Source organism: Gallinula chloropus (assembly GCF_964237585.1).
Source record: "Gallinula chloropus genome assembly, contig: HAP1_SCAFFOLD_447, whole genome shotgun sequence".
Lineage (NCBI taxonomy): Eukaryota > Metazoa > Chordata > Aves > Gruiformes > Rallidae > Gallinula > Gallinula chloropus.
In genome coordinates this window covers 27,301-49,022 of record NW_028168109.1, presented here as the reverse complement: position 1 = coordinate 49,022, position 21,722 = coordinate 27,301, and the positions used below count along the sequence as shown (strand labels likewise).

Sequence of the window (21,722 nt, the reverse complement as noted above, 5' to 3'; positions counted from 1 at the left end):
AAACAGCCCTAAAACAGCCCTAAACCGGCCCTAAATACCCCTAACCCAGCCCTAACCCCCACCTTCTGCAGCCACTGCACCGACTTCATCTGGTGAGAGGCCAAACAGCCCTAAATACCCCTAAAACAGCCTTAAAACAGCCCTAAAACAGCCCTAAACCGGCCCTAAACCGGCCCTAAACCGGCCCTAACCCCCACCTTCTGCAGCCACTGCACCGACTTCATCTGGTGAGGCCTAAACACCCCTAAACCGGGCCTAAAACACCCCTAAACCAGCCCTAAACCGGCCCTAACCCCCACCTTCTGCAGCCACTGCACCGACTTCATCTGGTGAGCCAAAACAGTCCTAAATACCCCTAAAACACCCCTAAAACAGCCTTAAAACAGCCCTAACCCAGCCCTAACCCCCACCTTCTGCAGCCACTGCACCGACTTCATCTGGTGAGAGCCAAAACAGCCCTAAAACGGGCCTAAACACCCCTAAAACAGCCTTAAAACAGCCCTAAACAGCCCTAACCCCCACCTTCTGCAGCCACTGCACCGACTTCATCTGGTGAGGCCTAAATACCCCTAAAACAGCCCTAACCCAGCCCTAACCCAGCCCTAACCCCCACCTTCTGCAGCCACTGCACCGACTTCATCTGGTGAGACCCCCGGGACCCCCCTCATCCGGGGCAGGGGACCCCCGGGACCACCCCCCCATCGGGGACAGGGACCGGGTGACCCCAGGACCACCCACCCGCCTGGGGGACAGGAGCAAGGGACCCCCGGGACCACCCCGGGACCACCCCCCAACCTGGGACAGGGACAGGGGGACCCCCGGACCACCCCCCAGCCTGGGCCAGGGGCAAGGGGACCCTTGGGACCACCCCGGGACCACCCCCCAGCCGGGACAGGGACAGGGGACCCCTGGAAGCCAGGGCACGGGACCCCCGGGACCCAGGGCGCAGGGCCAGGGGACCCCCGACCATCCACCTGCCTGGGGCAGGGTCAAGGGGACCCCCAGGACCCAGGGGGCAGGGCGAAGGGGACCCCCTGGGACCCAGAGGTCAGGGGCAAGGGGACCCCTGGGACCACCCACCCTCCGGGGACAGGGACAAGGGGACCCCAAGGACCCAGGGGTCAGGGGCAAGGGGACCCCCGGGACCACCCACCCACCCACAGCAGGGACAAGGACACCCCATGGACCCCACAGACCGAGGGGTCCGGGTCAAGCAGACCCCATGGATCAAGGTCAAGTCAACCCCATGGACCCCCACGGACCGGGGGGGGTGGGGGGGGGTGTGTCTGGATCAAATGGACCCCCCTGGGCCAAGGCCACGTGGACCCCCTGGTCCTGGGGGGTGTCGGGGCGCTGGCTGAGGCCGGAGCCGCTCGTGACACCTCAGAGCTGACGGTTCCACTCTCCTCCCCAGGGGCATCGGGAAGCAGGGACTGCAGTGCATGGGTGAGCCCCCCGCCCCGGGACCCCCCCCCAGGGTACCCCAGAGACCCCCTAGATCCCCACCCTGCCCCCCCCGGGACTCCTCCCAGGGACACCTCATCCCCCAACCCCCCCCCAGCATCTCCTGGGGACTCCAAAGACCCCCCCCCACCTTGATCCCTCCCTGCACCCATGGGACCCCTCCCAGAGCCCCCCCACCCCAGTACCCATCACTCCCCCTCGGGGACCCTCCTGGCACCCCCTCCCCACACCCATGGGTCCCCTCGACCCCCCCCTGAGCCCCCCCCCAGACCCCTTCTACCACCCCTAGGGACCCCCCACCCACCACCCATAGGACCCCCATCAGCCCCCCACCCATTGAGCCGGGACTCCAGAGCGGGGGTGGGTGGGGGGGGTGGGGGGCTGTGGGGGGGTCTCCCCGCGGTGGGGGGGGTGTGGGCGTGGTCTGGGCGATGAGTGACAGGCGGGGGGGGGCAGTTGCCAAGCGAGCGTTGCCTGGCAGCGCTGGTGGTTGCTAGGCAACAGGCAGGGGGATTTTGGGATGGGGGGGGGGACACACGTGGGTGTCCCACAGGGAGTTGAGGGGGGGTCGAGGGGATTTTGGGGGGGTTGGGGTCCCTGGGGGCTCTTCACAGGGTATTTGGGGGGGGGTCCTGGGGGGGGATGTTTAGGATCTTGAGGGGGGGGGCTTAGGGGTAGTCAGGGGATATTTTGGGGGGGGGGGGGGTGAGGGGTAGCTGGGGGTCCCAGGGGGGTGATGGGGGGGATGTGAAGGCATTTGGGGGTCCCAGGGGGGATGTTGGGGTCCCTGGGGGAGGGATTTGGGGGTCCCAGGGGCTCTTCACAGGGTATTTTGGGGGGGTCCTGGGGGGGATGTTTGGGATCTTGAGGGGGGGGCTTAGGGGTAGTCAGGGGATATTATGGGAGGGGGGTGAGGGGTAGCTGGGGGTCCCAGGGGGGTGATGGGGGGGGGGATGTGAAGGCATTTGGGGGTCCCAGGGGGGATATTGGGGTCCCAGAGGGGGGGTTGGGGTCCCAGGGGGTATATTGGGGTCCCAAGAGGGATATTGGGGTCCCAGGGGGGATGTTGGGGTCCCAAGAGAGATGTTGGGGTCCCAGGGGGGTGTTGGGCTCCCAGGGGGGGTGTTGGGGTCCCAAGAGGGATGTTGGGGTCCCAGGGGAGATATTGGGGTACCAGGGGGGATGTTGGGGTCCCAGGGGGGTGTTGGGGTCCCTGGGGGGATATTGGGGTCCCAGGAGGGATATTGGGGTCCCAGGGGGGGTGTTGGGGTCCCAAGAGGGATATTGTGGTCCCTGGGGGAGGATTTGGGAGGGGGGGCGGCAGGGTGTTGTGGGGTGCTCCTGGGATTCCTGAGGGCGGGGGGCGGATTTTTGGGGTGTCCCGGGTTATTTTGGGGGGGGGGCTGGCATGGTGACCCCTGACCACGTGCGTGTGCCCCCCCTGGCCCCCCCTGCCCCCCCCAGTGTGCAGCTTCGTGGTGCACAAGCGCTGCCATGAGTTCGTCACCTTCGAGTGTCCCGGCGCTGGGAAGGGGCCGCAGACCGACGTGAGTCTGGGGGCACCCCAAGACCTGGGGGCACCCCAAAACCTGGGGGGGGCCTCAAAGCTGGGGGGGCAACTCAAAACCTGGGGGGACCCCAAAACCTGGGGGGGCAACTCAAAACCTGGGGGGACCCCAAGACCTGGGAGGGGCCCCAAGACCTGGGGGGGCACCAAGACCTGGGGGGGACCCCAAAACCTGGGGGGCACCTCAAAAGCTGGGGGGGGGGCCCAAGACCTGGGCAGCACCCCAAGACCTGAGGGGACCCCAAAACCTGGGGGGGACACCTCAAAACCTGGGTGGGGGACCTCAAAACCTGGGTGGGGGACCTCAAAACTTGAGGGCACCTCAAAAGCTGTGGGGACCCCAAAACTGGGGGGAACCCCAAGACCTGGGGGGGACCCAAAAACCTGAGGGGGACCCCAAAACCTGGGGGGAACCTGAAAAGCTGGTGGGGAACCCTAAAACTTGAGGGGGGACCCCAAAACTGTGGGGGAACCTCAAAACTGGGGGGACCCCAAAACCTGAGGGGGAACCCCAAAACCTGGGGGGGGGGGGAGGAGGACACCTCAAAACCTGCAGGACACCCCAAAACCTTGGGGGTGGGGGGGGGGGGAGGGGGTGTCCATCCCAGTGGGGGAGGGGTGACATCTCCCCCTCACCCAAACGTCCCAATTTCTCTGTGCACGTGCGCCCCTCCCCCACCCCCCTCCCCCACCCCCCTCCAACCTCCCCCTCCCCCCCCCTGGGACCCCCCCTGACCCAGATTGGGGCGTCCTTGGCCTAAAATTGGCTGGTGGGTGGGGGGATGGGGGGGATGGGGGGGTGGGGGGGGAGGATGGGGCCTGTCCTCGTGCAAGGGGGTGACCGCTGGTCGCACGCGCTGGTGCAAGGGGCTGGGGAGGGGGGGGGGAAGGAGGAGGGGGGAAAGGGGGGGTGGGGGGCAAGCTGCATGTCCCCCCCCCCCCATATAACCCCCCTGGGGCTTTGCACGCGCCTGTGCAGCGGTGCAGGAGTGGTGCAAAGGGCCTGGCACGCGCGTGTGCCCCCAGGACCCCCGGAACAAGCACAAGTTCAAGCTGCACAGCTACAGCAGCCCCACCTTCTGCGACCACTGCGGCTCCCTGCTCTACGGGCTGGTGCACCAGGGCATGAAGTGTGCCTGTGAGTGAGTGTGTGACACGGGGCGTGAGTGTGACAGGGGCTGGGGCACCAGGGCATGGAGTGTGCCTGTGAGTGAGTGTGTGACACCATGGGGGTGTGAGTGTGACACACACCACGGGCTGGGGCACCAGGGCATGGAGTGTGCCTGTGAGTGAGTGTGTGACACGGGGGGTGTGAGTGTGACAGGGGCTGGGGCACCAGGGCATGGAGTGTGCCTGTGAGTGAGTGTGTGACACCATGGGGGTGTGAGTGTGACAGGGGCTGGGGCACCAGGGCATGGAGTGTGCCTGTGAGTGAGTGTGACACCATGGGGGTGTGAGTGTGACACACACCACGGGCTGGGGCACCAGGGCATGGAGTGTGCCTGTGAGTGAGTGTGTGACACGGGGGGTGAGGGTGTGACACACACCACGGGCTGGGGCACCAGGGCATGAAGTGTGCCTGTGAGTGAGTGTGTGACACGGGGGGGTGAGGGTGTGACACACACCACGGGCTGGGGCACCAGGGCATGGAGTGTGCCTGTGAGTGAGTGTGTGACACCATGGGGGTGTGAGTGTGTGTGAGTGTGACAGGGGCTGGTGCACCAGGGCATGAAGTGTGCCTGTGAGTGAGTGTGTGACACCATGGGGGTGTGAGTGTGACAGGGGCTGGGGCACCAGGGCATGGAGTGTGCCTGTGAGTGTGTGACACGGGGTGTGTGTGTGTGAGTGTGACAGGGGCTGGGGCACCAGGGCATGGAGTGTGCCTGTGAGTGTGTGACACGGGGTGTGTGTGTGTGAGTGTGACAGGGGCTGGGGCACCAGGGCATGAAGTGTGCCTGTGAGTGTGTGACACGGGGTGTGAGTGTGTGAGTGTGACACACACCACGGGCTGGGGCACCAGGGCATGGAGTGTGCCTGTGAGTGTGTGACACGGGGCATGAGTGTGTGAGTGTGACAGGGGCTGGGGCACCAGGGCATGAAGTGTGCCTGTGAGTGAGTGTGTGACACAGGGCGTGTGAGTGTGTGAGTGTGAGTGTGACAGGGGCTGGGGCACCAGGGCATGGAGTGTGCCTGTGAGTGTGTGACACGGGGTGTGAGTGTGATGGGGGCTGGGGCACCAGGGCATGGAGTGTGCCTGTGAGTGTGTGACACAGGGTGTGTGTGTGTGTGTGTGAGTGAGTGTGACAGGGGGCTGGGGCACCAGGGCATGGAGTGTGCCTGTGAGTGTGTGACACGGGGGGTGTGAATGTGACAGGGGCTGGTGCACCAGGGCATGGAGTGTGCCTGTGAGTGAGTGTGACACCCTGGGGGTGTGAGTGTGTGTGAGTGTGACACGCACCGTGGGCTGTGAGTGTGCCAAGGGGTGGGGGGTGGAGGGGTAAGTGTGAACACATGTCAGGCGGGAGGGGGGGGGGGTTGCCACGTGTGACACTGTGTGTGACGTCATGTGTGACGTCGTGTGTGATGTAAGGTGTGACGTGTGGTGTCATGCACGACACCACGTGTGACGTCATGTGTGGTGACATCATGCACGATGCCATGTGTGACATCATGTGTGACGTCACGTGTGATGCTGTGTGGCATCATGTGTCATCATGCACGATGCCATGTGTGACGTCATGTGTGACGTGTGGTGCTGTGTGGCGTCATGTGTGACATCAGGTATGATGCCGTGGTGTGACACCATGTGTGACGTCACGTGTGGTGCTGTGTGGCGTCATGTGTGTCATCAAGCATGATGGAATGTGTGACGTCATGCGTGACACCATGTGTGACGTCACGTGTGGTGCTGTGTGGCATCATGTGTGACATCAGGCATGATGCCGCGTGTGACGTCATGTGTGACGCCGTGTGTGACGTCATGCGTGGTGTCAGGTGTGACATAATGTGTGACATCACATGTGACATCAGGTGTGATGACCGTGTGCTGTCATGTGTGACGTCAGGTGCGAAGTCGTGTGATGTCAGGTGTGACATCGGGTGTGACGTCATGCATGATGCCCATGTGCTGCCACGTGTGCTGACGTGTGACACGGTGTGACGATACCACGTGACCCCGTGTGACACGGTGTGTGCCCCCCGTGCCCCCTGTGACCCCCTGTGCCCCCCGTGCCCCCTGTGACCCCCATGTCCCCCCTGTGATCCCCCATGTCCCCTGTGTCCCCCCCATGCTCCCCGTGCCCCCCCCATGTCCCCCCCATGCCCCCTGTGCCCCCTGTGACCCCTGTGACCCCGTGGCCCCTGTGTCACCCGTGTACCCCCCCATGTCCCTACCGTGCCCCTGTGACCCCCATGTCCCCCCTGTGACCCCATGTCCCACCCGTGCCCCCATGCCCCCCGTGCCCCTGTGACCCCCGTGTCCCACCCTTGACCCCATGTCCCCCGTGCCCTCTGTGCCCCCTGTGCCCCCATGCCCCCGTATCCCCCGTGCCCCCTGTGACCCCGTGTCCCCCCCATACCCCCCATGTCCCCCCTGTGCCCCCCGTGCCCCCCGTGTCCCCCGTGCCCCCTGTGACCCCGTGTCCCCCCCATGTCCCCCCATGTCCCCCATGCCCCCCACACCCCCCTGTGACCCCCTGTATCCCCTGTGCCCCCCATGCCCCTGTGCCCTCTGTGACCCCATGTGCCCCCCATGCCCCCCATGTCCCCCGTGCCCCCTGTACCCCCTGTGCCCCCCATGCCCCTGTGCCCTCTGTGACCCATGTCCCCCCATACCCCCCATGTCCCCTGTGCCCCCACACCCCCCTGTGACCCCCTGTACCCCTGTGCCCCCATGTCCCCTGTGACCCCCATGCCCCCCATGACCCCATGTCCCCCCATACCCCCCATGCCCCCGTGCCCCCTGTGACCCCCATGCCCCCCATGTCCCCCCCGTGCCCCCCGTGCCCCCCATGCCCCCCGTGCCCCCTGTGACCCCCATGCCCCCCATGTCCCCCCCGTGCCCCCCGTGCCCCCCATGTCCCCGTGCCCCCTGTGACCCCCATGTCCCCCCGTGCCCCCCGTGCCCCGGTGTCCTCAGGCTGCGAGATGAACGTGCACAAGCGCTGCGTGCAGAGCGTCCCCAGCCTCTGCGGCGTCGACCACACCGAGCGCCGCGGCCGCCTCCAGCTCCGCATCCAGGCGCTGCCCGGGGAGCAGCTGCACGTCACCGGTACCCCAAAACCCCAGGGACCCCCAGGGACCCCCGGGACACCCCAGCACCCAAACACCACCGGGAAACCCAGCCCCAGGGACCCCCAACCCCCCAGCACCCCAAAACCCTCGGGAACCCCCAGGGACCCCCAGGGACACCCCAGCACCCCAAAACCCCAGGACCCGAAAACCCCCAGGACTCCCCCAAACCCCCCAGCACACCAAATCCCCCAGGGACCCCAGCCCCAGGGACCCCCAAACCCCCCAGCACCCCAAAATCCCCAGGGACCCCAGCCCCAGGACCCCCAACCCCCCCAGCACCCCAAAACCCCCGGGGAACCCAGCCCCAGGGACCCCCAAACCCCAGCACCCCAAAACCCCTGGGACCCCCCAGGGACCCCCCAGGGACCCCCCCGGGACACCCAACCCCCCCAGCACCCCAAAACCCCCAAGGAACCCAGCCCCAGGGACCCCCAAACCCCCCAGAACCCAAAACCCCCAGGGACCCCAGCCCCAGGGACCCCCCAGGGACCCCCCAAACCCCCCAGCACCCCAAAACCCCAGGGAACCCAGCCCAGGGACCCCCCGGGACCCCCCAGCACCCCAAAACCCCCAGGACCCGAAAACCCCCAGGGACTCCCCCAAACCCCCCAGCACACCAAATCCAAACCCCCCAGCACCCCAAAATCCCCAGGGACCCCAGCCCCAGGGACCCCCAACCCCCCCAGCACCCCAAAACCCCCGGGGAACCCAGCCCCAGGGACCCCCAACACCCCAGCACCCCAAAACCCCTGGGACCCCCCAGGGACCCCCCAGGGACCCCCCCGGGACACCCAACCCCCCAGCACCCCAAAACCCCCAAGGAACCCAGCCCCAGGGACCCCCAAACCCCCCAGAACCCAAAAACCCCCAGGGACCCCAGCCCCAGGGACCCCCCAGGGACCCCCCAAACCCCCCCAGCACCCCAAAACCCCCAGGGAACCCAGCCCCAGGGACCCCCAACCCCCCAGCACCCAAAACCCCCAGGGACCCCAGCCCCAGGGACCCCCCAGGGACCCCCCAAATCCCCCAGCTGTCCCCAAACCCCCCAGCACCCCAAAACCCCCAGTGCCCCAGCCCCTGGCTGCCCCCCACGCTCCCCATGACCCCAACCCCTGAGACCCCCAGTGTCCCCCCCAACCCCTGGGTACCCCCCGATCCCTGGGCCCCCCCCAGTGCCCCCCCAACCCCTATGAACCCCCCAGTACCCCAGCCCCTGGCTGCCCCCCACGCTCCCCATGACCCCAACCCCTGAGACCCTCCGGTATCCCCCCAACCCCCAGGTACCCCCCAACCCCTGGGCCCCCCAACCCCTGAGACCCCCCCCAGTGCCCCCCCAACCCCTGGGTGCCCCCAGTGCCCCAGCCCCTGGCTGGCCCCCATGCTCCCCATGACCCCAACCCCTGAGACCCCCCCAGTGTCCCCCCCAACCCCTGGGTACCCCCAGATCCCTGGGCCCCCCCCAGTGCCCCCCCAACCCCTGTGAGCCCCAGTGCCCCCCCCAACCCCTGGGTGCCCCCAGTGCCCCAGCCCCTGGCTGCCCCCCACGCTCCCCATGACCCCAACCCCTGAGACCCCCCCAACCCCGGGGTACCCCCCAATCCCTGTGCCCCCCCCCTGTTGCCCCCAACCCCCGTTGCCCCCGCAGTGGGGGAGGCCCGGAACCTGATCCCCATGGACCCCAACGGGCTCTCGGACCCCTACGTGAAGCTGAAGCTGATCCCGGACCCCAAGAACCTCTCCAAGCAGAAGACGCGCACGGTGAAGGCCACGCTCAACCCCGTCTGGAACGAGGCCTTCCTCTTGTGAGCCCTCGTGCAAGCCCTTGTGCGACACCCCCGCGTGCAACCCCCCCTCGTGCAAGCCCTCGTGCAAGCCCTCGTGCGACACCCCCGCGTGCAACCCCCCCTTGTGCAAGCCCTTGTGCAAGCCCTTGTGCAACCCCCCTGTGTGAGACCCCCACATGCAATCCCCCTCATGTAACCCCCCCATTGTGCAAGCCCTCGTGCAACCCCCCGTGCGAGACCCCCACGTGTGACCCCCCTCGTGCGACACCCCCACGTGCAACCCCCCCTCGTGCAAGCCCTCGTGCAAGCCCTTGTGCGAGACCCCACGCGTGCAACCCCACCTTGTGCAACCCCCCTTGTGCAAGCCCTGGTGTGACACCCCCGCGTGCGACCCCCCCCTCGTGCATCCCCCCCTCGTGCAAGCCCCTCGTGCAACCCCCCTGTGCGAGACCCCCACGTGCAACCCCCCTCATGTAACCCCCCCCATTGTGCAAGCCCTCGTGCGAGACCCCTGCGTGCAACCCCCCTCGTGCAACCCCCCCTCGTGCGACACCCCCACATGCAACCCCCCCTCGTGCAACCCCCCTCGTGCAAGCCCTCGTGCAAGCCCTTGTGCGAGACCCCACGCGTGCAACCCCACCTTGTGCAACCCCCCTTGTGCAAGCCCTGGTGCAAGCCCTCGTGCGAGACCCCCTTGTGCAACCCCCCCTCGTGCAACCCCCCTTGTGCAAGCCCTCGTGCAACACCTCCACGTGCGACCCCCCCTCGTGCAATCCCCCCTCGTGCAAGCCCTTGTGCAACCCCCCTGTGCAAGACCCCCACGTGCAACCCCCCCTCATGTAACCCCCCCATTGTGCAAGCCCTCGTGCAACCCCCGTGCGAGATCCCCACGTGCAGCCGCCCCTTGTGCAAACCCCCTCGTGCAAGCCCCCTCGTGCAAGCCCTCGTGCGAGACCCCCTTGTGCGACCTCCCCTTGTGCAACCCCCTCCTTGTGTGACCCCTTGTGCAAACCCCTTGTGCAACCCCTCGTGCAACCCCCTCCCCTCGTGCAGGGAGTGATGGGGGGTGATGGGGTGTTTTGGGGGTTTTGGGGGTGTGTAGGGGTGTGTAGGGGTGTTTTGGGGTGTGTTGGGCTGTGTAGGGGTGTTTTGGGGTGTTTTGGGGGTGTGTTGGGGTGTTTTGGGGTGTGATGGGGAGTGTAGGGGTGTTTTGGGGGTTTTGGGGTGTGATGGGGTGTGTTGGGGTGCAGTGGGGGTGTGTAGGGGTGTTTTGGGGTGTGCTGGGCTGTTTTGGGGTGTTTTGGGCTGTGTAGGGGTGTGTAGGGGTGTTTTGGGGTGTGTTGGGCTGTGTAGGGGTGTGTTGGGGTGTTTTGGGGTGTGATGGGGAGTGTAGGGGTGTGTTGGGGTGTTTTGGGGTGTTTTGGGCTGTTTTGGTGTGTTTTGGGGTGTGTTGGGCTGTTTTGGGGTGTTTTGGGCTGTTTTGGGGTGTGATGGGGTGTGTTGGGTTGCAGTGGGGGTGTGTAGGGGTGTTTGGGGTGTGCTGGGCTGTTTTGGGTGTGTGTTGGGGTGTGTTGGGGTTTTTGGGGGTGTGTTGGGGTGTTTTGGGGTGTTTTGGGCTGTGTAGGGGTTTGCTGGGCTGTTTTGGGGTGTGTTGGGGTGTGATGGGGGTGTTTTGGGGTGCGGTGGGGGTGTGTTGGGCTGTGTAGGGCTGTGTTGGGGTGTGTAGGGCTGTGTCGGGGGCCGCGGTGCAGCGCGTGTGGCCCGCAGCACCCTGCGCCCCGGGGACGCGGAGCGGCGGCTGTCGGTGGAGGTCTGGGACTGGGACCGCACGTCCCGCAACGACTTCATGGGCGCCATGAGCTTCGGCGTGGCCGAGCTGCTCAAGGCGCACGTGGACGGCTGGTGAGTGCACGGGGACGGCTGCTGAGGGCACGGGGATGGGTGCTGAGGGCACGGGGATGGCTGGTGAGTGCACGGGGACGGGTGCTGAGTGCACGGGGATGGGTGGTGAGTGCACGGGGACGGCTGCTGAGGGCACGGGGACGGGCCTGGCACGGGGATGGGCCTTGCACGAGGATGGGCCTTGCACAGGGGATGGGACTTGCACAGGGACGGGCCTTGCACGAGGGATGGGCCTTGCACCAGGGACGGGCCTTGCACCAGGGATTGGCCTTGCACGAGGACGGGCCTTGCACGGGGACGGGCCTGGCACGGGGACAGGCCTCGCACGAGGGATGGGCATTGCACCAGGATGGGCCTTGCACGAGGGACGGGCCTTGCACGAGGGATGGGCCTTGCACAGGGGATGGGCCTTGCACCAGGGACGGGCCTTGCACAGGGACGGGCCTTGCACAGGGACGGGCCTGGCATGGGGACGGGCCTTGCACGAGGATGGGCCTTGCATGGGGATGGGCCTTGCACGAGGGATGGGCCTTGTACAAGGATGGGCCTTGCACGAGGGTTGGGCCTTGCACTAGGATGGGCCTTGCACGGGGGACAGGCCTTGCACGAGGGATGGGCCTTGCACAAGGGATGGGCCTTGCACGAGGATGGGCCTTGTACAAGGGATGGGCCTTGCACCAGGGATGGGCCTTGCACGAGGGATGGGCCTTGCACGAGGACGGGCCTTGCACGGGGACGGGCCTGGCACAGGGACGGGCCTTGTTTAAGGATGGGCCTTGCACAAGGGTTGGGCCTTGCACGAGAGATAAGCCTTGCACAAGGGATGGGCCTTGCACGAGGGTTGGGCCTTGCACTAGGATGGGCCTTGCACGAGAGATAAGCCTTGCACAAGGGATGGGCCTTGCACGAGGGATGAGCCTTGCACAGGGCACACGCCTTGCACGAGGGATGCTCCTTTGCACGAGGGACGCTCCCTTGCACGAGGGACGCTCCTCACACACGTGGCCAAGCGGTTGGTTTGCACGGGGTGGGGGAGGGGGGCTCACACTATGGGGGGGGTTTGCACGGGGATGCCCTGTAAAACCTCCGTTCCCTTGTGCCCCCCCCGTGCCCCCGTAACCCCCTGTGCCCCCCCCACACCCCTGTACCCCCTGTGCCCCCTGTGCCCCCCACACCCCCCTGTGCCCCCTGTGCCCCCCCCACACCCCCCTGTACCCCCTGTGCCCCCTGTGCCCCCTGTGCCCCCCCCACACCCCCCTGTACCCCCTGTGCCCCCTGTGCCCTCACCACACCCCCCTGTACCCCCCGTGCCCCTCGTGCCCCCCGTGCCCCCTGTGCCCCTTGTGCCCCCTGTACCCCCTGTACCCCCATGCCCCCTGTGCCCCCCCGTGCCCCCTGTGCCCCCTGTGCCCCCTGTACCCCCCGTGCCCCCCACAACCCCCTGTACCCCCCGTGCCCCCTGTGCCCCTTGTCCCCCCTGTACCCCCCATGCCCCCTGTGCCCCCTGTACCCCCCATACCCCCTGTGCCCCCCATACCCCCCCATACCCCCCGTGCCCCAGGTTCAAGCTGCTGAACCAGGAGGAGGGGGAATACTACAACGTCCCCGTGGCCGACACCGACGACTGCGGCCTGCGGCCCAAGTTCGAGGTGACCCCCACCCCCTGACCCCCCCGACCCCCTGTGACCCCCCTGTGACCCCCCCTGACCCCCCCTGAGTCCCCCTGAGCCCCCCTGAACCCCCCTGATGGCGGCTCCATCTTTTCCAGGCCTGTAATTACCCCCTGGAGCTCTATGAGGTAACACCCCCCCCCCGTGACCCTTGACCTCTGACCCCAACCAACCCACCTCTGACCCCCCCATGACCCCCAACTCACCACTGACCCCCATGACCCCCAACCCACCTCTGACCCCCCCATGACCCCAACCCACCTCTGACCCCCATGACCCCCATTTCACCCATGACCCCCCATGACCCCAACTCAACTCTGACCCCCCCATGACCCCCAACCCACCTCTGACCCCCCATGACCCCCCCAACTTCACCTCTGACCCCCCATGACCCTAACTCACCTCTGACCCCCCATGACCCCCAACCCACCTCTGACCCCCATGACCCCCATTTCACCCATGACCCCCCATGACCCCAACTCAACTCTGACCCCCCCATGACCCCCAACTCACCTCTGACCCCAATGACCCCCCCACTTCACCTCTGACCCCCCATGACCCCAACCCACCTCTGACCCCAATGACACCCCAACTCACCTCTGACCCCCCATGACCCCCAACCCACCTCTGACCCCCCCATGACCCCAACTCACCTCTGACCCCCATGACCCCAACTCACCTCTGACCCCCATGACCCCCAACCCACCTCTGACCCCCCCATGACCCCAACTCACCTCTGACCCCCATGACCCCAACTCACCTCTGACCCCCATGACCCCCAACCCACCTCTGACCCCCCCATGACCCCAACTCACCTCTGACCCCCATGACCCCCAACCCACCTCTGACCCCCATGACCCCCCAACCCACCTCTGACCCCCCATGACCCCAACCCACCTCTGACCCCCCCATGACCCCCAACCCACCTCTGACCCCCCCATGACCCCAACTCACCTCTGACCCCCATGACCCCCAACTCACCTCTGACCCCCATGACCCCCAACCCACCTCTGACCCCCCCATGACCCCAACTCACCTCTGACCCCCATGACCCCCAACCCACCTCTGACCCCCCCATGACCCCCAACCCACCTCTGACTCCCCATGACCCCAACTCACCTCTGACCCCCATGACCCCAACTCACTTCTGACCCCCCCATGACCCCAACCCACCTCTGACCCCCCATGACCCCAACTCACCTCTGACCCCCCATGACCCCACTTCACCTCTGACTCCCCATGACCCCCAACTCACCTCTGACCCCCCCATGACCCAAACTCACCTCTGACCCCCCCATGACCCCCATTTCACCCATGACCCCCCCATGACCCCAACTCACCTCTGACCTCCATGACCCCCATTTCACCCATGACCCCCCATGACCCCAACCCACCTCTGACCCCCCCATGACCCCCATTTCACCCATGACCCCCCATGACCCCAACTCAACTCTGACCCCCCCATGACCCCAACCCACCTCTGACCCCCCATGACCCCCATTTCACCCATGACCCCCCATGACCCCAACTCAACTCTGACCCCCCCATGACCCCCAACTCACCTCTGACCCCAATGACCCCCCCACTTCACCTCTGACCCCCCATGACCCCAACTCACCTCTGACCCCCCCATGACCCAAACTCACCTCTGACCCCCCTATGACCCCAACCCACCTATGACCCCCCCATGATCCCCATTTCACCCATGACCCCCATGACCCCACTTCACCTCTGACCCCCCCATGACCCCAACCCACCTATGACCCCCTATGACCCCCATTTCACCCATGACCCCCATGACCCCAAGTCACCTCTGACCCCCCTATGACCCCTATTTCACCCATGACCCCCCACCCAACCCATGACCCCTGAAGCCCTGTCCCCCATCACCCCCCCACCCTTGACCTGTGCCCCCCCTGACCTCTGCCCCCCCTTGACCTGTGCCCCCCCCATGTCCTGTGCCCCCCACCCTGACCTCTGCCCCCCCTTGTCCTGTGCCCCCCCAGAAGGTGCGCCGTGGCCCCGGCCCGTCGCCGTCGCCGTCCCCCAGCCCCACGGACCCCAAACGTGGGTTCTTCACCCCCGGCCGCTCCCACCTGGGCGACTTCACCTTCCTCATGGTGCTGGGCAAGGGCAGCTTCGGCAAGGTGGGACCCCCTGAGACCCCCCCGGGACCCCCACCATGGGACCCCAACCCTGGGACCCCAACCCTGGGACCCCCCCCCACAACCCCAACCCTGGGACCCCACCCAGAACCCCCACCCTGGGACACCAACCCTGGGACCCCCACAGAACCCCAAACCTGGGACCCCAACCCTGGGACCCCAACCCTGAGACCCCTCCCTGGGACCCCCCCCAGAACCCCAACCCTGGGACCCCAACCCTGGGACCCCCCCCAAAACCCCCACCCTGGAACCCCAACCCTGGAACCCCAACCCTGGCACCCCCCCAGAACCCCAACCCTGGGACCCCAACCCTGGGACCCCAACCCTGGGACCCCCCCAGGACCCCAACCCTGGGATCCCAACCTTGGGACCCCCCCCAGAACCCCCACCCTGGGATCCTAACCCTGGGACCCCCCAGAACCCCCCTCCGAGACCCCCACCCTGGGACCCCAACCCTGGGACCCCCTCAGGACCCCCCCTGGGACCCCAACCCTGAGACCTCAACCCTGGGAACCCCCCCAGAACCCGAACCCTGGGACCCCAACCCTGGGACCCCAACCCTGGGACCCCAACCCTGGGATCCCCCGACCCCTGGAACCCCCCAACCCCTGCAACCCCCCCAACCCATGGGCCCCCCAACCCCTGGGAATCCCCAACCCCTGGGACCCCCCAACTCCTGGGAACCCCCAGCCCCTGGGAGCCCCCAACCCCTGGGCCCCCCCAACCCCTGGGCCCCCCAACCCCTGGGAATCCCCAACCCCTGGGACCCCCCAACTCCTGGGAACCCCCAGCCCCTGGGAGCCCCCAACCCCTGGGACCCCCCCAACCCCTGGGGCCCCTCAACCCCTGGGAACCCCCAACCCCTGGGACCCCCCCAACCCCTGCACCCCCCCAGCCCCTGGGACCCCCAACCCCTGGGAACCCCCAACCCCTGGGCCCCCCCAACCCCTGGGAACCCCCAGCCCCTGGAACCCCCAAACCTCTGGGACCCCCCCCCAACCCCTGGGAACCCCCAACCCCTGGGACCCCCCCAGCCCCTGGGACCCCCCCAACCCCTGGGGCCCCTCAACCCCTGGGAACCCCCAACCCCTGCATCCCCCCAGCCCCTGGGACCCCCTGAACCCCTGGGCCCCCCCAACCCCTGGGACCCTGCAATCCCGGGGACCCCCCAACCCTGGGGAACCCCAACCCCTGGGACCCCCCAACCCCTGCACCCCCCCAGCCCCTGGCCCCCCCCAACCCCTGGGACCCCCCAACCCCTGGGACCCCCCCAACCCCTGGGACCCCCAGCCCTTGGGAACCCCCCAACCCCTGGGGCCCCTCAACCCCTGGGACCCCCCCCCAACGCTGGGACCCCCCAGCCCCTGGGACCCCCCCCAACCCTGGGACCCCCCAACCCCTGGGCCCCCCCAGCCCCTGCACGCCCCCCCACCTCCCCCCCACCCCCTCTACACCCCCCAACCCTTGCTGGAACCCCCCGAGACACCTGTGGGACCCCCAACCCCCCTCTCCCCCCACTCCCCCAGCCCCCCCACTGAGCCGGGGGTGCCCCCCACGCCCCCCCCGTGCCCCCCAGGTGATGCTGGCCGAGCGGCGCGGCACGGCCGAGCTCTTCGCCATCAAGATCCTGAAGAAGGACGTGGTGGTGCAGGACGACGACGCGGCCTGCACCATGGTGGAGCGCAGGGTGCTGGCGCTGGGCCCGCGGCCACACTTCCTCACCCACCTCCACTCCACCTTCCAGACCACCGTGCGTGGGGCTGGGGGCACTGGGAGGCACTGGGAGGCACTGGGAGGGGCTGGGAGCACTGGGAGGGGCTGGGAGGGAGTGGGGGGTATTGGGACTGGGAGTGTTGGGAGGGACTGGGGGGCACTGGGAGCACTGGGAGGGAGTGGGGGGTACTGGGACTGGGAGCCCTGGAGGGACTGTGGGGCACTGGGAGCACTGTGAGGGACTGGGAGCACTGGGAGGGACTGGGAGCACTGGGGGGTGTGAGGCCGCGGCCTGCACCATGGTGGAGCGCAGGGTGCTGGCGCTGGGCCCGCGGCCACACTTCCTCACCCACCTCCACTCCACCTTCCAGACCACCGTGCGTGGGGCTGGGGGCACTGGGAGGGACTGGGAGGCACTGGGAGCACTGGGAGGGAGTGGGGGGTATTGGGACTGGGAGTGCTGGGAGGGACTGGGGGGCACTGGGAGCACTGGGAGGGACTGGGAGCACTGGGAGGGAGTGGGGGGTATTGGGACTGGGAGTGCTGGAGGGACTGTGGGGCACTGTGAGGGACTGGGAGGGACTGGGAGGGGCTGGGAGGAAGTGGGGGTATTGGGACTGGGAGCCCTGGAGGGACTGTGGGGCACTGGGAGCACTGGGAGGGACTGGGAGGGGCTGGGAGGGAGTGGGGGGTATTGGGACTGGGAGTGTTGGGAGGGACTGTGGGGCACTGGGAGCACTGGGAGAGACTGGGAGGGACTTGGAGGGGCTGGCAGGGACTGGGGGGTATTGGGACTGGGAGCCCTGGAGGGACTGTGAGGCACTGGGAGCACTGGGAAGGACTGGGGGGGACTGGGAGCACTGGAGGGTGTGAGGCCGCGGCCTGCATCATGGTGGAGCTCCTCCACTCCACCTTCCAGACCACCGTGCGTGGGGCACTGGGAGCACTGGGAGGGACTGGGAGCACTGGGAGGAAGTGGGGGGTATTGGGACTGGGAGCCCTGGAGGGACTGTGGGGCACTGGGAGCACTGGGAGGGACTGGGAGCACTGGGGGGTGTGAGGCCGCGGCCTGCACCATGGTGGAGCGCAGGGTGCTGGCGCTGGGCCCGCGGCCACACTTCCTCACCCACCTCCACTCCACCTTCCAGACCACCGTGCGTGGGGCTGGGGGCACTGGGAGGGACTGGGAGGCACTGGGAGGGGCTGGGAGGGGCTGGGAGGGAGTGGGGGGTATTGGGACTGGGAGCCCTGGAGGGACTGTGGGGCACTGGGAGCACTGGGAGGGACTGGGAGCACTGGGAGGGAGTGGGTGGTATTGGACTGGGAGCTCTGGAGGGACTGTGGGGCACTGGGAGCACTGGGAGGGGCTGGGAGGAGCTGGGAGGGAATGGGGGGTATTGGGACTGGGAGTGTTGGGAGGGACTGTGGGGCACTGGGAGCACTGGGAGGGACTGGGAGCACTGGGAGGGAGTGGGGGGTATTGGGACTGGGAGTGCTGGAGGGACTGTGGGGCACTGTGAGGGACTGGGAGGGACTGGGAGGGGCTGGGAGGGAGTGGGGGTATTGGGACTGGGAGCCCTGGAGGGACTGTGGGGCACTGGGAGCACTGGGAGGGACTGGGAGCACTGGGGGTGTGAGGCCGCGGCCTGCACCATGGTGGAGCGCAGGGTGCTGGCGCTGGGCCCGCGGCCACACTTCCTCACCCACCTCCACTCCACCTTCCAGACCACCGTGCGTGGGGCTGGGGGCACTGGGAGGGACTGGGAGGCACTGGAAGCACTGGGAGGGAGTGGGGGATATTGGGACTGGAAGTGCTGGGAGGGACTGGGGGGCACTGGGAGCACTGGGAGGGACTGGGAGGGACTGGGAGCACTGGGAGGGAGTAGGAGGGAATGGGGCTATTGGGACTGGGAGCACTGGAGGGACTGGAAGGGACTGGGGGGACCAGGAGCACTGGGAGGGAGTGGGGGGTATTGGGACTGGGAGTTCTGGGAGGGACTGGGAGGGACTGGTGGGGACTGGGAGCACTGAGGGGGACTGGCAGGGAATGGGGCGTATTAGGACTGGGAGCCCTGGAGGGACTGTGGGGCACTGGGAGCACTGGGAAGGACTGGGGGGGACTGGGAGCACTGGGGGGTGTGAGGCTGCGGCCTGCATCATGGTGGAGCGCCTCCACTCCACCTTCCAGACCACAGTGCGTGGGGCACTGGGAGCACTGGGAGGGGCTGGGAGCACTGGGAGGGACTGGGGGGTATTGGGACTGGGAGGCCTGGAGGGACTGTGGGGCACTGGGAGCACTGGGAGGGACTGGGAGCACTGGGGGGTGTGAGGCCGCGGCCTGCACCATGGTGGAGCGCAGGGTGCTGGCGCTGGGCCCGCGGCCACACTTCCTCACCCACCTCCACTCCACCTTCCAGACCACCGTGCGTGGGGCTGGGGGCACTGGGAGGCACTGGGAGGCACTGGGAGCACTGGGAGGGGCTGGGAGGGAGTGGGGGGTATTGGGACTGGGAGTGCTGGGAGGGACTGGGAGCACTGGGAGTGACTGGGAGCACTGGGAGGGAGTTGGGGGGTACTGGGACTGGGAGCGCTGGAGGGACTGTGGGGCACTGGGAGCACTGGGAGGGACTGGGAGCACTGGGAGGGACTGGGGGGTATTGGGACTGGGAGCCCTGGAGGGACTGTGGGGCACTGGGAGCACTGGGAGGCACTGGGAGGGACTGGGAGGGACTGGGAGGGGCTGGGAGGGGCTGGGAGGGAGTGGGGGGTATTGGGACTGGGAGTGCTGGGAGGGACTGGGAGCACTGGGAGGGAATGGGGGGTATTGGGACTGGGAGTGCTGGGAGGGACTGGGAGGGACTGGTGGGGACTGGGAGCACTGAGGGGGACTGGGGGTGACTGGGAGTGCTGGGAGCACAGGGTAGAGTGGTGGGGACTGTGAGCACTGCGGGGTACTGGGACTGGGAGCACTGGAAGCCCTGTTGGCGGCACTGGTGTCCCTGGTGTCCCTGGTGTCACTGGTGTCCCTGGTGTCCCTGGTGTCACTGGTGGGGGCACTGGTGTCACTGGTGTCCCTGGTGTCACTGGTGTCACTGGTTTCACTGGTGTCACTGGTGTCACTGGTGTCACTGGTGGGGTCACTGGTGTCCCTGGTGTCCCTGGTTTCACTGGTGTCACTGGTGGGGTCACTGGTGTCCCTGGTGTCCCTGGTGGTGTCCCTGGTGTCACTGGTTTCACTGGTGTCACTGGTGTCCCTGGTGTCACTGGTTTCACTGGTGTCCCTGGTGTCACTGGTGTCCCTGGTGTCACTGGTGTCCCTGGTGTCACTGGTTTCACTGGTGTCCCTGGTGTCCCTGGTGTCCCTGGTGTCACTGGTGTCCCTGGTGTCCCTGGTGTCACTGGTGTCCCTGGTGTCCCTGGTGTCCCTGGTGTCACTGGTGTCACTGGTGTCCCTGGTGTCCCTGGTGTCACTGGTGTCACTGGTGTCACTGGTGTCCCTGGTGTCACTGGTGGGGTCCCTGGTGTCACTGGTTTCACTGGTGTCACTGGTGTCCCTGGTGTCCCTGGTTTCACTGGTGTCACTGGTGTCACTGGTGTCCCTGGTGGGGTCACTGGTGTCCCTGGTGTCCCTGGTGTCCCTGGTGGGGTCCCTGGTGTCACTGGTGTCACTGGTGTCCCTGGTGTCCCCAGGACCGGCTGTACTTCGTCATGGAGTACGTCACGGGCGGGGACCTGATGTACCACATCCAGCAGGTCGGCAAGTTCAAGGAGCCCCACGCCACGTGAGTGCCCCGGGACCCCCCCAGACCCACCGGGACCCCCACATCACCCCCGGGACCCCCACAACCCCCCCGGGACCCACACATCCCCCCGGGACCCCCACAACCCCCCAAGAACCCCCACATCCCCCCAAGGACCCCCACAACCCCCCCGGGACCCACACATCCCCCCCGGGACCCCCACAACCCCCCGGGACCCCCTGGGACCCCCACATCCCCCTGGGACCCCCCCGGGACCCCCACAACCCCCCCGGGACCCCCACATCCCCCTGGGACCCCCCGGGACCTCCACATCCTCCCCAGAACCCCCACATCCCTCCTGGGACCCCCTGGGACCCCCACAACCCCCCGGGACCCCCACATCCCCCCCGGGACCCCCACATCCCCCTGGGACCCCCAAAGCCCTGGGAACCCCAAATCCCCCCAGGAACCCCCCCTGGGAACCCCCACATCCCCCCTGGGACCCCCCATCCCCCCTGGGACCCCCAAACCCCTGGGAACCCCAAATCCCCCCAGGACCCCCCCCCCGGACCCCCAATTCCTCCCTGGGACCCCCAAACCCCTGGGACCCCCAAATCCCCCCTGGGACCCCAAAACCACCCAGGAACCTCCAACTCCCCCTGGGGACCCCCAAATCCCCCCTGGGACCCCCGGGACCCCGCCAGGAACCTCAAAACCCCTGGGAACCCCAAATCCCCCCAAGACCCCCCTTGGGACCCCCAATTCCCCCCTGGGACCCCCCAACCCCCCTCCAAGAGACCCCCTCCCCAGACCCCCCAGGCTGTGTGACACCCCAAGACCCCCCAACCCCCCCAGTGCCCCCCAAATTCTCCCCCCAAACACCCCCCTTCCCCCTCTTCTACCCCATCCATCCCCCCATCCCAGCAGCACAACACCCCCCTTACATATTAGGGGGGGGGTCCCCCTAACCCCCCCCTTAGGGGGGCTCCCCAAATCCCCCCCTCTTTTGGGGGGGGTCCCCAAAACCATCCCCCCCCCCCCCCCCCAGGTTTTACGCCGCCGAAATCGCCATCGGGCTCTTCTTCCTCCACAACAAGGGCATCATCTACCGGTGAGACCCCCCCAGACCCCCCCAAAGCCGCCCCAGACACCCCCAAAACCCCCCTGAACCCCCAAACCCCACTGAACACCCCCTTGGATCCCTCCTCAACCCCCAAACCCCCCTGAACCCCCCCATGGAACCCCCCTGAACCCCCAAACCCCCCCGAACCCCCAAATCCTCCCTGAACACCCCCTTGGATCCCTCCTCAACCCCCAAACCCCCCTGAACCCCCAAACCCCCCTGAACACCCCCTTGGAACACCCCCCCCCCCTGAACCCCCCCTTGGAACCCTCCTCAACCCCCAAATCCGCCCTGAACCCCC

The 21,722-nt window shown here is 67.4% G+C and overlaps 1 protein-coding gene across 1 annotated transcript; it reads left to right on the top strand.

Annotated features, from left to right (window-relative positions):
* Positions 1 to 589: 589 nt before the first annotated feature.
* LOC311204802 (protein kinase C gamma type-like) lies at positions 590 to 21,413 on the top strand (the record flags this gene model as incomplete). The annotated part of the gene is made up of 13 exons (XM_084281155.1): positions 590 to 643; positions 1,415 to 1,446; positions 2,929 to 3,011; positions 4,058 to 4,169; positions 7,170 to 7,301; positions 8,970 to 9,126; positions 10,876 to 11,010; positions 12,572 to 12,659; positions 12,779 to 12,808; positions 14,687 to 14,827; positions 16,422 to 16,595; positions 20,249 to 20,340; positions 21,347 to 21,413. Coding segments are annotated over 13 exons (1,297 nt in total), but the record flags the coding sequence as incomplete, so codon positions are not given.
* Positions 21,414 to 21,722: the final 309 nt, after the last annotated feature.